This window comes from Lotus japonicus, chromosome 3 (genome assembly GCF_012489685.1).
Source record: "Lotus japonicus ecotype B-129 chromosome 3, LjGifu_v1.2".
In the NCBI taxonomy this organism is placed as follows: domain Eukaryota; kingdom Viridiplantae; phylum Streptophyta; class Magnoliopsida; order Fabales; family Fabaceae; genus Lotus; species Lotus japonicus.
Genome location: NC_080043.1, coordinates 96,055,238 through 96,072,956, shown reverse-complemented (window position 1 = coordinate 96,072,956; position 17,719 = coordinate 96,055,238). Strand labels below are relative to the sequence as shown.

General features: G+C 34.9%; 1 protein-coding gene and 1 long non-coding RNA gene across 3 annotated transcripts; both read left to right on the top strand.

Annotated features, from left to right (window-relative positions):
* Positions 1-14: 14 nt before the first annotated feature.
* On the top strand, positions 15-2,500 carry LOC130747852 (uncharacterized). 2 transcript variants are annotated; one of them, XR_009022527.1, is made up of 4 exons: positions 15-1,356; positions 1,462-1,540; positions 1,739-1,829; positions 2,172-2,500. It is a non-coding gene; the product is annotated as an uncharacterized LOC130747852 (long non-coding RNA). The 2 variants fall into 2 exon arrangements; XR_009022526.1 differs by having other exon boundaries at positions 15-1,540.
* Positions 2,501-8,574: 6,074 nt separating this feature from the next.
* Positions 8,575-12,275, top strand: LOC130747851 (putative glycerol-3-phosphate transporter 1). The gene is made up of 3 exons (XM_057600902.1): positions 8,575-8,733; positions 10,126-11,189; positions 11,359-12,275. The coding sequence occupies exons 2-3, from the start codon at positions 10,181-10,183 to the stop codon at positions 11,910-11,912; spliced, it is 1,563 nt and encodes a 520-aa protein (XP_057456885.1). The 5' UTR covers positions 8,575-8,733; positions 10,126-10,180; the 3' UTR covers positions 11,913-12,275.
* Positions 12,276-17,719: the final 5,444 nt, after the last annotated feature.

Genomic DNA, 17,719 nt, shown 5'->3' with positions numbered 1-17,719 from the left:
CATTAACGGGATATAAAACTTTGGCCACAAAAGATGGTTTTACCACATAATCAAAACCAAATCAGCCACAGCCAACACCATAATGAAATTATGAGTTTTATATTTTAACTGCCACTACAGCTTTTTTTTTTTTTGTCAATGGATAATGGTTTCATTAAGAGCCTAAAAAATCAGGCGGAGGATACAATGCAGATTGAGGGTAGTGGGGAATAGACTCATCACAAGGGAACAACCTTGTCCCACTACAACTATGAACCTCCTGAAAAAAGACAGACTCTTAAGGGAAAGAAACCACTAACAGGAGAAACCTCCTCTTCATATTCAAAGGCATCTGAGCATGGCGCCGGTGGAGGGGTTTCTCTTCCCGGCTCGCGATCTTGGAAAGGAAGGGTAGACAATCCAATCGAATGGCAGCATCTAGACTTGCATCGAAAGGACTTAATCCCGCATCGAATGCCACTACAGCTTAAAAATATGTAAACTTAATACACTTCAGTGATATTTTAACTATCACTTTTTGGTGCAAGTTAGTGAGGCTTAAATATAGGGAAAAGCCCAAATTGTTTGGTCACACAGAAAGCCTAAACGTTCACGAGGCTAAACAAAATCATGTGGTTACCAGTTCTATTCTACCAACAAAAATGTTGTTATGACTGTAAAAAAAAATGTTGTTATTAAAAATGGTCAATTTAATTTAATAAAGAAAAAAAATACTCATTGCGAACCGTTAATAATTCTTCTTCTCACACCTACCTACCTCTGCAACCAACATTCCCATATCCTCCAAATCCAATCTATACTAGACACAAGCCCTTTAGAACGACAAAATTCCGACGTGGCGTTCTCCCAGCAACTTGCCACGCGTCAGCTTCTCCCGCTTCCTTTCAAGGCTGTTACGGTTTATTCTTCTCTGCTCCCTTTAATGTTGTTAGCTTAGCTGTAAGGGATGTATATGTTTATTAGCTGTGGGATAAATATGTTTTTCAAACTATGCATATTTCAGATCATATACAAATGTTTGCATATTATGTTTGTATAATATTTCTCCCGGTTGAAAAGTTTTATCCACGATCTTCCTAGTTCCCACTGCTAGCTAGCTGTCTGGAATTCTTATGTTTCTCCCACTTTTAAAATTTGAAATTTGAAATCCACCTCAAGTCCATTTTCACATAGAGTATTGCTCCCGGTTTGTGTTTTTTCCGGCTATATATAAATTAAGAGCAAGGCTTTCAGATCTACCACACCCATCCACCAACACTCAATTGCTTTCCCACCTCCAGCCAACGCCTCCTTCATCTTGTGTGTGAAGCCACACACAACAACTTCCAAACCCCGGTGCTTCCGAAAAATCCATCGGTAAGATCTCCTCCTCCTCCTCCCTTTTGCTCATTTATCTTTGACCATTTTCTTCTTTCAATCGTTTTTTTGTTGTTCTTCTTCTCCTTTGTTTTCATATATCAGAACAAGAGAGTGAGAGAGTGGGAATCGTTTTTATGCTCCACCCACACCTTCCATGCAAGACAAGTTTGAAGATAATGAGGTGGTGTAAATTTGAATTGATGAGTCCCTATTTTCTGCCAGATTTTAGAACTTGAATGTATAGTTAATGATATACATAAACAGGAAGAAATATTGATTTTAATTTTTTGAAAACATGCAACTTGCCTTGATTTTGCTTTCCAATTTAAGTCTCTCTTTTGATTGGGATGTATCTTTTTTTGCTACATGATGCATGCAGGTGATTTTTTACTGGGAAAAGAGAAGGAGGTGGATGGATGAATGTTAACGAGAAAGAGAACTTTCTGGAATTTGGAGAAAGAGAGTGGGAGGTTGTGCGTTTCAGAATTAGCCTATGTGTCTTTTGTCTCTAGCTTTTCTCCATGTTACGTTTTACTTTAATTTATTACTAAAAAATTATTAGCCTTTGGCTTTCTTCATGACAGTTTCAGAATAAAACTTGCTTCATTTTTCTGTTGATAACTGCAAATTGCTATATTCTATCATAGTTAGTTAATCTATTATGTGAATGGGTTATTCAGTTATTAGGAAGTTAGCTAAGTATAAAAAAAGGCGAGGGAATTAGATGTTTCCTGACCATTATTTCTCTGAGAATCTTCTCCTTGAATGGCTATGTATCTTTAATAGGATTAACACTGGTTTTTCTTCTGCAGTTTGGTTTCAACTGTAAGGGAGGAACAAGAGGGCTAGAAATAAAGCCATAACAAACACAACCACCACTACAATGGCAGTGATAAGCAGATGGTGTTCCTTTTTTTTATGTTTTTGAACTGAGGGTGGGGGCTGATGCTGTTGCACGGGTTGCTAACAAGTTATCGACATAGACCTTGATTTCCTGTTAATTTGCACTAGAAAAATTAGCTTGCAAGGCTAATTAAACTGGTAGTATTGTACAATAATGAGTTTGTAAGTATGAATTGACTGTCATTGAATATTCTAATTTAATGATTTTGCTGTCAAAAGCTGAAGGAAATATTGTGTGTGTTTGATCTCATCTTTAGGAGCCTTAGTATTAAGTCTCACTGATGATAATTACTTTTAGTTGGTTCTGTAATTGTTTGTGTTCATCATCAAGCCCATGCTTATATACTAATACAACTGATGATCTTCACATGCTCAGGGTTGAGTGTGCCCTGTTATTTCTTTATGCCATGTTATTTGTGTTCATCATCAAGCATCATGTGTTCATGTTTAATACTTCAATCATATAAAATTGCGTTCTTTTAGAAATACACTGCTTTGAATTTTTGACTACTGAATAGCAATTACTGTGAAGTAATTAATGCATTTGATATTGTTGTCTGGGGTGAGTTCACAGAACAATGGTGTTGAGATCATTCATCCTGCAACACACTTTCATCCAACATACAAATTGTGTGTCAAACCTTCTTCCTAGCATTCCCAGCAGAAGGAACTTTCACTGAAAATTAGTAGAAGGGTGGGAGTTTTAGCAGCCATGTAAAATTAATTTCACCCTCTTGCTTCAGAGGAGTGACTTAAAATAGTCACTTCTCCATAATTAAACTTGCAAAAGCCAAATATAAGGTCCACACAGGAATCTATTTGGTCTAACATGTTCACTTTGAATTTAGCTTAGGATAGAATATAGTCACAAGAATTGACTTATCTATTTTAGTGTAGTGCACTGATTTATGCTCCTATTTTCCCTCTTCAAATTAAAGCATACACAAAAAAACGGATAAAAGCAAGACAAGGTTCAACTTAACAGAAGATATGCATAATCTCTTTTTTATATTATTCAATGGTTTTCACCATTTCGTCCTCAATATAAGTATCCTCATCAACTTTCTATTTCATATGCACAAAGCTGACTGTTTGATTTGATTTTCTTATCACCGTCCTTGCATTGCACGGGATGGTATGAATTGTAATGATACAACACGTGGAGGACGTGTTGACACCAGTGGTTCAATAATTTTCAACATCTCCACTCTCTGTCTTATAAATATATAGTGAACCATTGTGTTGACAGCAGTGGTTCAATAATTTTCAACATCTCCACTCTCTGTCTTTAGCTTTGTTATAAGTTTTTGAAAAATAAGGTTTCTTTTATGCCCTTTATCAATTAAATTGTGATTTTTATATTTATTATCAACATTGAATGTGAAACACAAGAGTAATGCACTGAGCCAAAAACAGTGGTAATTAAAAGAAGAAATTTCATGTGAATAGACATAAATAGATAAGTGATAGTGGCAATTAAAAGAAGAAATTTCATGTGAATAGACATAAAAGAGATAAATGATAGTGGCAATTAAAAGAAGAAATTTCATGTAAATAAACATAAAAAGATAAGTGACAGAATCAGTAGTAGTGTTAATGATAGGAGTAGTGACATGAAGTCCAAAAATAGATGCAAAGAAACAAAGTGACAAAACTCACCAATGATGGTCATGCTTGCCCCCCTCTAATTTTTTCCTTTTTTTACTGTTCCGACCTCTTTTGGTTTCTGGATTAAAATAGTTGCACTTATGCTCACTGATGAATTCTTTCTGTTTTATTATGATCACTCAAACTTGACTTATATCCCGTGAAGATAATGATTTGTATTGATAACATTTACGACAACTGAACTACTAAAATAATAGATTGCTTCTGTCAGATGGTATGGTTTTAACCAACTTGCTTAACATTTTTATTTGGTAATTAAGGATCTTATTATATTGCTTTGATGCAGGCAGAACTTGCTTGCACATGTTTATGAATATTTTCGTGACGGTGAGGTTTACAACGGGCTCTTGAGAGGACCAACTAGAAAGAAAGTTGATTATAAATTCTCAGTGTTCCTTGGCCTACGTTATGCGAGGTTTGGAAGGGGTTGGAGAACCTTATGCACATCACATGGATTGAAGGAAGGGGAAACGTTAACTTTTTTTATTTACCAGTAAAAAAATTGGTCTTATTGATGTATTAAATCGACATTAAGACCCCATAGGATGCCCTGTAAGTTTCCTGTCAAGTTATTGTTCGCAACTGTTGTTTTTTTTTCATTGATTGGTTGGTGTTTTAATTTACAAGCAATGGAGTGTGTTGAAAATACCTTTTATGCATCATATAATAAGTTAGATATTATGTACTATATATGTAGGAAATATGTTGTATTAAATAATTTCTGCTCACATACTCACCGTGCAAAGCACGGGCTTATATACTAGTAGCCGACAATGCAAAAGACAAAAATGGTTTTCCCAAGCCACGGTATGAAATAGTACATCCACAGAATTTTTCTGAAATTTACATCCACAGGATTTGAAAACCAAATAATAGATCACTGTTTGCAATGGAACTATTATATCCTCATGCCGACTTAATTTTACAATAATCTAGTGACTCGGAATATAATCCTCTTCTAAGTAAGGACTAGTAAGCCCTTCTTATGAGGAAACGTCACTCAAGGTTACTAATCATTGCCGAACTCTCGTACCCAACAATGTCGCACCCAAAGGTTGAAATCTCAGGCCAGACTATAAAAGAGGTTCCTTCCCCTTCAAAGGTAACATATCTCTCTCAAGTTATTGTCTTTAAGCTTATCCCTTTGCTAACTTAGCTCCGAAGTGCTAACATGCAGGCAACCGCCGGAGCCATTCAAACACCATCACAACATCATTTGCCGCCAACATTCTATTGTTCCCTTTCCACAAACTCCGTTGTATGGAGACTTGATTGAATTCGTCTTATCAAATCCATATATGTATTTACTATTTTTTTGAAACTAGATAACATTATATTAAAATCAAATCGCCATAGAGGCTAGTACATCCGAAGCCACCAAAGGGTCCAAAGCTGGCGGAACCTCTTCAAGCCAAACAACGTTGGGAAACTTGGAGGAGTTCTTTGCCAAGAAATCAACTACTGAGTTACCGGAACGACGAACAAAAGATAAATCAAAACTAATAAAAGATGAGACTAACTCTCTACAGTCATTCAAAACAGAAAATAAATAATATGCACCATGTTTGTTCTGCTTCCAAGCCTCAAAGAGTTGCAAACAATCCCTCTCAAGAATCACTCTAAAGAATCCAAGGTCTCTAGCCAAAGACAAACACCACCGGAACGCCATGGCCTCCGCCACAAGGGAAGAAGGAGCGCCAACGGGCCGTGAGTAGCAGTAGCCATACCATCTCCACTGGAATTTCTTGCAATTATACCCATTGCACTTGTTTTAGTCACATATATGTATAGTAGCGATTTTCAACTGTTTTAATTAGTCACATATGTGTTTAGTAGCGATTTTCAACTGTTTTAGTTTATACTTATATAAACATTAGCAGCGAAAGAGATAGAAGAAAAAACAAAGGCACTGAATTGTGGAACAGGAAAATCATAGTTTATGTGTTACGTGAGGGTTTTCTAATAAAGTTTAATCTAAAGGTTAGAAATTAGGTAAATTCTGTGGTACCCTGAAATTCTTTTGGGTACGGTACCCTGACTAGATGAAATTGTGAAATTTAAGGGTAGAGAAAGAGAAAAGATTAGACCTTTTAACTTTTGTTGGAATCTTAGACGTCATGCCGGTTGTTGTAGCTCTTTTAAGTCAGAAACTAGTGGTGGAAGTGAAATTGTATACGAAGAAAGAACAAGAGAGTTATCAACCACAATAAGGGTGAAATATGGAAATTGGTGTCTGGCGAACGACAAGATAATGAGATAATCTATTAAAATGCTCATGAATGATTATACTAGAGACTTTTAGAAGTTAAAAAAATTGGAGATAAAGAGGTTTTACATCATTTAAGATACCGTACCCTCATTTAAATTAAGGTACCACAGCAAGCACCTAGAAATTACTCCCCTTACTCTTACATAAAAAATATCTCTCTCACTTGATAGATGTTATATGTTGAGCATTACACTACTCACAAAAGTAACAAACATAGAGACACACAAATGTTACGCAATGATCTATTATGCAAAAAAATCCTTGTTATTTTTTTATACTTCATGTTTAACGATGGTTAAAATCATCAATATATATCGAGTTAATGTAGTTAATTTTTATGGTCCACATAATTTTATTACAATCTTATCTATTTTTTATTTGCTCTTCAACTAACCCAACATAAAATTTGGATTAAATCATCATAGTCTCAGACTCTCAGGTTTGCTAGTGATATTTATAATCTAAAATTAGAGTGATATTAGCCCAAACTTAACATTTAAATAAAATGACCTATTCTAAGTGGATGTGTTTTTTTTCCTTGTCTCTCTCTTAGCACTTTATCTTAGTGAAAACAAAACGGAAGAAGCCAACAAACAATTTGAAGCACGACACGTAGATCATAATGAGCAAAGTAATGGGTGTTCGTTGTCGACTAGTTTTGCCACGTCATATTATTAAATTCCACGTAGGATCGATGGGGCCACGTTTGCAGGGGCGAATATCCGCTTCACGTAAGGTATAATTCGAGTGGGATATTCGAATATACTCTTTATTATTCTTCCCAATTGGACGGCACCGCATGACCATTTTGCCCTTTCTAGTTAGGCCACTTTTACATAATAATATGCCCTCACCGGTTATTCAATATTTCAATTGTGGCCACTTTGACCTTCATGCCCTTCATGTATAACTTAGTCACTTATAGAAGTAATGAAAACATTTTTTAGGTTTATTTATCCCAACTCAACAACTGAAATTAGTTGGCAATTTGGATGATAAACACGTTTGAAAAAATTCATCTGAGTTTATTTTATGGTAAAAACGTTAATGTTTTTTAAACAACTTATTTTTTTAAGTTTTGAAGAGTTTATGGATATCCATTTGATAATATTCCTCAAAAGGAAAATCAAACCAATGAATCCATGTACAAAGAGTTTATGGAAATAACTTATAATTTACAATAAACGGTTAAGATTAGTTTATCATATTTTCCGATGCACCAAAAAGATTATTTTATAATAAAAGTTTATGTTTATCTATAACTCATCTTAATTTCCACAATTTTATCAAACTAGTTTATAAATAAGAACTTGTCACATAAACACCTATTGCAAAACCGTTTGATTAATCTCTATTTTCAAACACTCCCAATGTCCACATCTTGATCTAAAGAAAAGGATTTTGGTCTGGCAGGTTACCATATTACTGACTTGAGGTAATAGTATACTATCCAAAATAGGATCTTTGAGAGTGACTCTAGTACATTTCATCAATTCAGGGAGGGAGAGACTTGGAACAATTTCAAATTACAAGGATTATATGGTATTTATAAAAATAAATAAGGAATTATAGAATCTTTTTTTGGTTATAAGGTTTTTTTTCTGTAAAAAAAAGATAAAATAAAATGATTATTTTGTAAAATTTCATATTCTATAATAAACAATAAGTTTTTTTTTTGACAGAAAAATAAGTTAATTAAATACATACGTCATTTTTAAAAGTCAAAATGTATACAATAATGTCTACTAATGCATAATCAAAAGTCAAACCCTTATTGTGTATCAAAATTTTAATATTTTATAATTCATGTAAAATAAAGTACTATTAAAATAAATGTTCATATGTGAGTTTTTGTGGAAACCTTGAGGGACAACCGGTTTCAATTTCATGCATTTGTCTCTGATTTCTGTGAGCTTTGAGATTTCCTTCATCGTTATTAGAGTATTCAGCTGGAGGATGTCCTTAGACTATAGAAGTGCCAATGAAGCTACGGACTGTTTTGCAGGTATGAGAGCAGATGAGCAATGTGCTTATACTTGCTTGGACTTACCTCTTCCTTAGCCTAATCTCATCTTAGTTAGAGATTTGTTAGCCTTGTAGTTTTTCTTTTTCTGCTTTTAATTTTTCGATGTACCAAATAATACATATATATGTGAATTTTTATTTTTAAAAATCTGATTAATATAATATCATGATAATGGCATGGCAGGGTAGAGGAGTAATTGGTCAACTGACAAGAACAGGATGTGGTTTATTTATAGTAGAAGAGTAGTTGAGGCAAAGCAATAAATAAACATTAATTTGGTGTTAATGAAGGACCAAAACGGACATTTTGATAGGAATAAAATAATATTAACGCCAACCATAAGTAATACCTCGTTACCACATTGCGTTTGAAACTCGTTTTTTCTTTTCTTGTGTCACGCAATCTCAGACTTGTTCTTTCTTCTTCTTTCAATTCATCATCATCATCATCGAGTTCACACCGAAGCTGAGCAGAACCCCACCTAGTCAACCTGCTCCTTGCTTCACGGGTATGATTTCTTCTCATCAAATGCGATTTCTACCTTCATTGCACTTACTTTCAAGTTTTTATCGCCATCTCTGCGTTTTTTCTGGAAGATTCTGCGTTGCGTCTAATTCTGCTTGTTTTTCTGTGTGTGATGGTAAATAGTCAAATACCGTTGAGCTAGATAACTGGGTCAATGGGTTTTGTTTTATTATTTCTCAACTGTTGTTTTATGATTTATCTAGCTGCTTAATCTATGGTGATGATTTTCTTTCCAAATTTAGTTCGAAGGTTTCTGATCCGGGAGTGATCAAGCTACCGGTTGACGAGGGGTAGGTGAGGGGGGATCTGGACGCGTGGGAGGACTCCTGAGTTGGTAAGGTCCCGGGAGGGGCTCCTGCAAGACACTCCGATGCTGAAGTCAGTAAGGGAAGTAGTGAGAATGATGAGAATAGTGAGAATACGTTACCTTTCAATGGAAGAGGTGCTCCTCTTATATAGGGGAGGTGAAATTAGGGTTGGAGCCATGCAACGTCATGCATGGCTCGTACGCAGGGTAAAGCCCGCCGTTGGATTACCTGCGGTAGCTGCAGTGGAACAGTGATCCAACGGCTTGGGGCACTACGGATCTGTGCCAGCCAACCTACTCCCTAGGGTGGTTGGCCTACGTTAACCCCTATTAGGTGGGCCCTAGGCCCTATCCTTACCTTAGGTGGTAGGTCCCATAAGCAGGGTGCTCTAGGCTCCCTAAACCGTCCCTCGACAGGAACAGTTCTGTGGGGTCCATGGTCGTCCCGGGTGCCCTGTCCGTCTTTGGCCAGGGTTCCCGGAACAGTTTCAAACTGATGCAGCATCCTAAATGTTCTAAGTTTACTACCTTTTTAGTTAGATTTATGTTATTCAGTTTGAGTCAAATGGGACTCTAATTTTCTGACTATAGATGTTATTTATGCTGTTTAGATTTTGGTATGTTTGTATCAGCTTATCTTTTCTCAGAATCAATTATGGCACGCAGATTTAGATTTTGGTATGTTTGTATCAGCTTATCTTTTCTCAGAATCAATTCTGGCACGCAGAAGCTACTTAAATTTTTGAGTTTTTGCTTTAGAAAGGATTTCCAAACATATACTTATTATCATCACAGTAAATAATTTTTGAGATCTCAGGGGATTTGAAATTTGTGATCTTCTAAGATGTATATATAGAAAAGCACTTTTGTATGAATTATAGTATGTAGTAAGTTGAATTAATGGCTAGGCTTACTGTCAGTAACTCAATATATCTAGTGATTATTACTGGTTTCTATGGTGCAATCAGATAGTCATTAATAAACTGAATCTAGTGTTTGACTGTTTGGTAAAGAAAAAGTAGCATACTCTTTGTTTATTAATTCTTATTCATTTTTTCACTTTTGCAGTTCAATTCCAATAAGGGGGAATTCAACTTCTTACTCTTTGTTGAAGATTTGATACATGGGTTCAGTACCAGAACTGTTGCCTGAGAAAAGTTGCAGTAAGCTCCTTGGGATTAGGGTCCTACAGCGCTTAAAAGGAAGTCCTGTTTCCTTCAAAACCCACCAAGCCATTGTTTTGATTGTAACATTTTTAGCTTATGCTAGTTATCATGCCACCAGAAAAACTACAAGTATTGTGAAGAGTGTCCTTGATCCTCAATCAAAGGATTTAGGATTGAATTTCTTTTCCTTGAGGCTAACCAATAATGTTTCTGAGTCAACTGGATCAAGGAGAGTTTCTTCAAATCTTGGAGCTGGTTGGGCTCCATTTAATGGACCAGATGGGACATCCATTCTTGGTGAATTGGATGTTGCTTTTCTTGCAGTGTATGCGTTTGGGATGTATTTTTCTGGACATTTCGGTGACCGGTGTAATTTGAGGATTTTTCTAACAGTGGGTATGCTAGGAACTGGATTTTTCACTTCACTATTTGGTATAGGGTACTGGGCAAACATCCACAACTTCTACTACTATCTAATTGTGCAAATGCTTGCTGGATTGTTTCAATCCACTGGATGGCCGTCGGTAGTGGCTGTCGTGGGTAACTGGTTTGGAAAGAGCAAGAGAGGGTTGATCATGGGAATTTGGAATGCTCACACTTCTGTTGGGAACATTGCTGGTTCTTTGATTGCTTCTGCTATGCTGGGATATGGATGGGGTTGGTCCTTTGTTGTGCCGGGACTGATTACCGCTCTCGTTGGTTTGGTGATTTTCCTTATATTGCCGGTGTCGCCCGAGTTAGCTGGAGCTGATAGAGAGGAAGATGATTATAGTTGTCCCAAAAAAGGTGGAGATGAAGTGACAGAGCCTCTGTTAAAGCAAGAAACTCCAGTTGTGGGGGAAGCAGTTGGGTTCCTAGAGGCATGGAAAATTCCTGGGGTTGCTCCTTTTGCCCTTTGTCTGTTCTTTGCAAAGTTGGTTGCATACACATTTCTCTACTGGCTTCCATTCTATGTTAGCCACACAGGTACTTGCACTTCCTTCTTGTTTTAAATTCTTCCTGATTGCAAATTTGAAGTTTACTTTTTGCCAATTGCAAAAAACAATCATACACTTATTATAATTCCATACTTTGAATATCTTAGTGAATTGTACCTTATGAAAATCTTTACTGATTGATGTTTGTTATAATGCAGCAATTGATGGAAAATATCTATCTAGTGAGACATCAGGAACCCTATCCACTTTATTTGATGTCGGAGGAGTGCTGGGAGGAATTCTAGCTGGCCACATTTCTGATCGGTTAGATGCTAGAGCCATAACAGCAGCAAGTTTCATGTACTGTTCAATCCCAGCTCTCTTCTTTTACCGAAGCTATGGACACGTTTCCCTGATCGTAAACGGAGCGCTGATGTTCGTCACGGGCATGTTTGTTAACGGTCCTTACGCTCTCATAACAACCGCGGTTTCGGCTGACCTGGGAACACACAAATCATTGAAGGGAAATTCACGAGCTCTGGCAACCGTCACAGCTATCATCGACGGAACAGGTTCCATAGGGGCTGCAATTGGACCGTTGTTAACCGGTTACATATCTGCAAAGAGTTGGAGTGCAGTTTTCACAATGTTGATGGGAGCAGCTCTAGTTGCAGGGCTGCTTCTAACCCGGCTTGTAATCGCGGAGGTAGCAACAAAGATTGAAGAGTCAAGGTCTAATAGAACACAGGAACCACGTCCACTTGAAGTGTAAGAATCTAAAGAGTCACAGCAAAAGTGTGTATGAAGCCCCATTTATGGTTTCAGGTCATTAAATTAAAAAAGGACATGCTCAAAGTGTTAAAAAATGGAGAAGGGGTCTTTAACATCTAACCTTCTTCATAAGATTGGACAGAAGGTTGAGATGTTATCTGTTTGTACATTATGTGATATACACAATCACCAACTCTAGTGTAGTAGTAGTGTCATTCCTAAACACGAGTGTTTCAACAACTTCTTGTAGTTTTTGAGTTTTGGAAGCAACCCACATTGTTGCCTTGGCGGTCAAGAGTGAAACTTGTGAATTTTACAATTTGATTGTACCATTGTTCAATGGCATCTTAGCTTTTTTGTTCAATGATTATTAGATTAAAGCCACATGTTCAAAGATGATAAGATAAATCCCAAGAGAGAAATACCACAATGCTTCATATCTCAAGCACTACATTACATAGCATGCTTGCTCAAAAATGCATAAAAAAAACAAATCCATAACTGGAAAATGCAGAAACAGAAGAAAAAAAAACCACAAATCCACCTCATTGGTATATGAGAGTGCACTAAACTGCAAATACAAAATAACTGGTAAATTGCATGGTTTTGTGGATTTTGGTTCAAGCTCCTCAGTTGGATTTTTATCTTTTAGTTTGAGGAGCATTAATTGGCTTTTGTTCTCTCTGCTTTCAGCTTGGATTTTTTTCATTCCATGCTGTGCTGATATCAGAAGATAGTAGGTCAATAACATTGGTGATTTTACAGAAGCTGACCAACACTATTAACTTTAACAAGCCCTTTGTGCTCAACCTGGGAAATTTAACATGAACTTCACACTTCAAAAGTTAACATAACAACAGTACTAAAATTTTGAAGATCACTTTCTTTTTCAGCTTGTTAATGACTGAAGCACAATGGCTGGATGTAGACATATTTGGATAAACTTCTATTTCGTCATAATCACTTATGAATCCCAAAAGCTACTTAAAGAAGCTTCTCACCAGAAATAATTGTCTTTGGAATCAATTGTATAAGCATTTTCAAACAAGCAGTCTGTGTTTCGCATTGTTTCTTCCCAGAACAGCTTTGCAATTTCCCCTTTTAACCTATAGGCCAATTCGTTTGTTGCATATCAAGTCTAGTGAGAAATCCCTGTACACAAAAGTATGATACTACTGAACAAAAATGATTTGGTAAAGGAAAAACTCATTAAAACAAAGGATACAATTGGTATGCAGAAAGTTGTTTGGATGGTACATGGGATTGCTTTGAAATCTGACATGATACAAATTTTTAAGAATTGAAATCTGTGGTACAAAAAGTGATGTGAGGTTTGAGGAGTGGGCACAAATTGAAAATTGTCCACAAATTAATGCATTTTTTTGGGAACGTGCCAATCCATTTTGTTAGAAGGCTTGAGAATGAGAGCAATCTTAGTCAAGTCCTAAGTGGTCCCTAAGGGGTTTATCAGAATTTGAATTTGTCATTGGTCATCTTTTCCTAGCACCTTCCTTTTGTTTGATAGTCGACACAAACTTTTGCCAACCTTAATAAAGTATACAATGCATTAATGCTAGATTGCTAGTACAATCATCTTGAAAAAATAATTTTGTTTGTATATGATTGTTTACACTGTATTTTGGTAAACAAACAGAATCTAAAAGCAATTTAAGGACCGGATTCGGAGTCCTCTCTGGGTTCTTTAATGAAGACGTTTTAAATGTCAATGTCGGGTTTTTGTGAAGAACAACATGAACAAAAGGGAAAAAATTGTAGAAAGGTAGAAGATTGAAAGGAAAAAAGAAGAACAAAAAGTAAAAGGAAATCAAAATGGCAAAGGAAATGAAATTGCATTGAACATAAAAGGTGAGAATCACAACACACTCTTAGTCTCTTTGTAGCCATATGTCACATGAGACTTGGAGGCATCCATTGAGAGTTTTGAGTAATTGTGTGAGTCTGAGTAATTTTACAATCACATTTGGTACTTATAGAATAAGAAATAAAACTGCCACTAGATCCTACGGTAGAGATTAAATCTTAGAAAATAACTCCTTACACTAGAGTCATACACTTGGCATAAGTACAAACATAATAACTTGCAGCCACTTCCATTTTTCAAACCACGTTCATGTTGCATCTTCAGTAAGTAATTGTCACATTTTCCACTAGTCCACTTCAATAGTCACTAGTAACTTCCATTAAGTCACTAAATATTCCCACTAATTCTGCTTCTTCTGGTGACTTCTTGTAACCGCTGCATGTGGTGACTTCCACTTTGCTTCATATATTTTCTTCGAGTAACACTGCCACAATTTCTCTGTCGAAATTGATGTCAAGACATGTAAAATGGATAAGCTAAAATTCAAGTATTCACGTCTGTGCCTTGAACCATGCATTTGCCGCATTGTTTTCCCTTTGAACTCCATACATTAAGCACCTTGGCATTAACATGATACCATGTTATTTCCACTTTATCAAATACTACATGGTCGAAATAATAATCTAGTATATGACCATATAACTTCAATCATCATTTAGCAATTTAAATATGTGCCACATGATTCTCGACCCAATGCCAATATCATATTTCGACCACTTTGGTATAATGAGTTTCGACTCAATGACAATACCATTTTTCGACCAATATAGGAAAATAATAATGATTTAGCTGTAAAGGGTAAAAATTACACTAAAATATACCATGCATCCATGTACACCATATCTCAATGATTACTTTCTAAACCTGGAAATTTTGGTGTTAACAATGATGCAAATATTATTCAAGAGCAGATTCATGTATGTTTTATGTTAGTTTCTTGTGAACTCAAAGCCAACTTGATGATTTTTCTTGAACACTGTATACTGTAAAATTTTAGTTATTCTTTTGGTTAAAAGTAAAACCTAAAAGCAAACACACACAAAATGTCAAATGAATGAGGGTGAGAGTGACACTTGTGAATTAATGTTATCCGTGAAATAGGGTTCCTTATAGCTTGGTGTTATGCATAATCCAAACAAAGGTGCATGCGTGTCTAGTGTCTACTAGATGAAATTATTTATGGCTACAAATAATGCAAGCAAAGGAAATCGATAGCTGTGATAGATAGTAATGGTTCGTTCCTTCAATATCAACGATTTAATAGCTGAAGTTATCATGATTTATTTATAGGGACTGCTTCATTATGTGTTGTCCTTGTAATATATTTTATTCAGTAGTTGTTTTATTTAATTTTTACTGATGAATAGTGGGGTGACTCAGAGTCACTAAGCATTGGTTAGTGATTTTAAAGGGATGATTGTGACTCAAGGTAATATTAATTGTGTCCCAAACAATTCTCAACCATGAATTAGATACGTATTGGTTTGAGAATCGTTGAATGAGACTAATAAAATAACATGCTAAACATGCTCGTGATTAGCAACAGCACCACAACCTATATATATTCATTCATCTACAACCACTAAGGTTACATTTGTTAATATTTTAATCAAATAACGTATTATGTTTGTTTTAACGTGAAGTCTAATATGCACCACTTTTAGAGTAGTGCAATTTTACACCACTTTTCTTAACATGTTATAACAGGTTAAGATATCTTTTTTTAAAGAAATTTAATATATAATAAATTTGTAATGATATTTTTTTAAAAAATAATAATGTGTTGACCTGTTATAACCGGTCAAAGTAAATGGTGTAAAATTACACCACTCTAAAAGTGGTGCATATTAGGGAGACCCTTGTTTTAAACTTCTGCTTCAATTGTTTATTTACAAAACGTCAAATAAGAATGTGGTGTCTAGAAACGGGTAGATTGAGCATTCGGCCATGACTCATCACTCATGAGTTTAATTTCTTATTCATATTTAAAGAAGGACTACCATACACATAAATTAATTTTGTAACAAAAAAAAAAAAATTAATACAAAATTGTTTATTAGCTTAAACAAATGTTTGAGGTTTAAGTTCAGGTGTAGTGAATGCAATTGCGTTAGAGCTTTGCAATCCATGGATATTATACTTGAGCTAAACATGATTGTCCACCTTAAGATACATGTGGTTTAAAAAATTAAACACTAACAATATATAGCGTTGACAATATCCTTGGATAGTATTATAAAACACATAGGCGTGATGTTGCTTATGGATAAGATACATCTTACATGTGATTTGAAAAAAAAAGAATCCGTTGATAGTTGGTTGAAAGGATACTAGCTATGAAATTCAAAAAAGAAATGTTTTTTTGGTCGAATTTGGATTCACAATAACATGATTCTCACAAAATCACAGCATTGTAGGGAAATGATCACTTACCTTCCCTATCTTTTTGTTTGTGTCAATGCCTTTCCAACCTCTAGCTAAAAGATAAAGTTTCAGGCCCATATAAAGTTGTATAAAAATAAATAGAATAAGAAGCCCAGTTCAGCTAGAACCTACTAAGTTTTTAGAAGTTTGGGTAGCCCACGGATTTATTCTAACCCTTGACTTGTTCCAACCATTGATTACCTTAAAAAAAAACTAAGATTGATGAACAAAACATAGAGTATCAAAAACTAGACCAAGTACAAAGCCCAAAATATTATTTTTTGTTGTCTAAAAAGCCTACATTGAAGTGCAGAACTCCAATATTAAACTGTAGAAGGGCTTATTTCATGACAATATTATATCTCTTACTCTCTTAGGTCGACCTTAAGTGGTAGGTTTGGTTGAAGGATATAGAGGCCCATTGTTCCTTCTACAATTTTGCATTAGAAATATCTGAAAGAGTAAATTAATAATAACATTTCTTCCTAAAATAATTTAACTTAATTGGCGATGGTAAAATATTAATTGACATTTATACCATAAACTTACATATTTAAATAACTACTGAAAAATATTCTGAAAATTAACCTGGATACAGGTTCAAAGGTTCGACAATCGAACTATGGTTTAACCGGTAATAATTAAATAATATTTATAGTATTGTTTACTATATTATTTAATATATTTACACAAAATACTAAGAAATTTAGACTAGTTAATTTTAAAATTAGTATAGGTTGTTTATTTAGAAGATTTTCATTTATTTTTTTATCATTTTAGACCAGTTCAATTCTATAATTTTTTAAACTAGTCAAATTGGTCATTAGACTGATCCCTGATTGGGCTGACCAGCCCGATCTATATTTAGAGCATTGTTACTGAATTATACCTAGTGAGAGAAAAAGACGTGCAAAAGATTAATAAAAATTACCCATTCTTTTTTTTTTTTGAAAACAAATTACCCATTCTTAGAAAATATAAATTTCTGATCAAAATTAAATAGATAATGTATACAAGCACATCGAAGATTCCTTGCTATTTTTTTATAAAGAAGTAAACATGTTTTTAGTCCTTATAAAATACGATTTTTTGTTTTGATCATTTATTTTTCAATAGAGAACTAAAAATATGTTAAAAAATAGTCTATAGTTTTAGGAATAGAAGTACTGAATCCATTCATTTTGGAATTGTGATATCAGACTAAAAAGTTGTGTGTTTTATGATTTATCAACATCACATAGGACATGTGATTAGCTTCTTCTATGAGCTACATCACATTGAATCATAAAACCAAATAAATTATGGGAAAAATAACAACACATAAAAAATAATGTTGGGTCCAAAGGGAACGTGGAATGAAGAGAGCAGAGAACGCCAATACAACATACACCACAAAACCCTGGTCCCAATATCTGTTTCAGCCAATAACATCTCTTCCTTCCATATCTTTATCTTTTCAAAATTCCCATTTTCATTTTCTATTTTCTTCCAACTAAATTAAC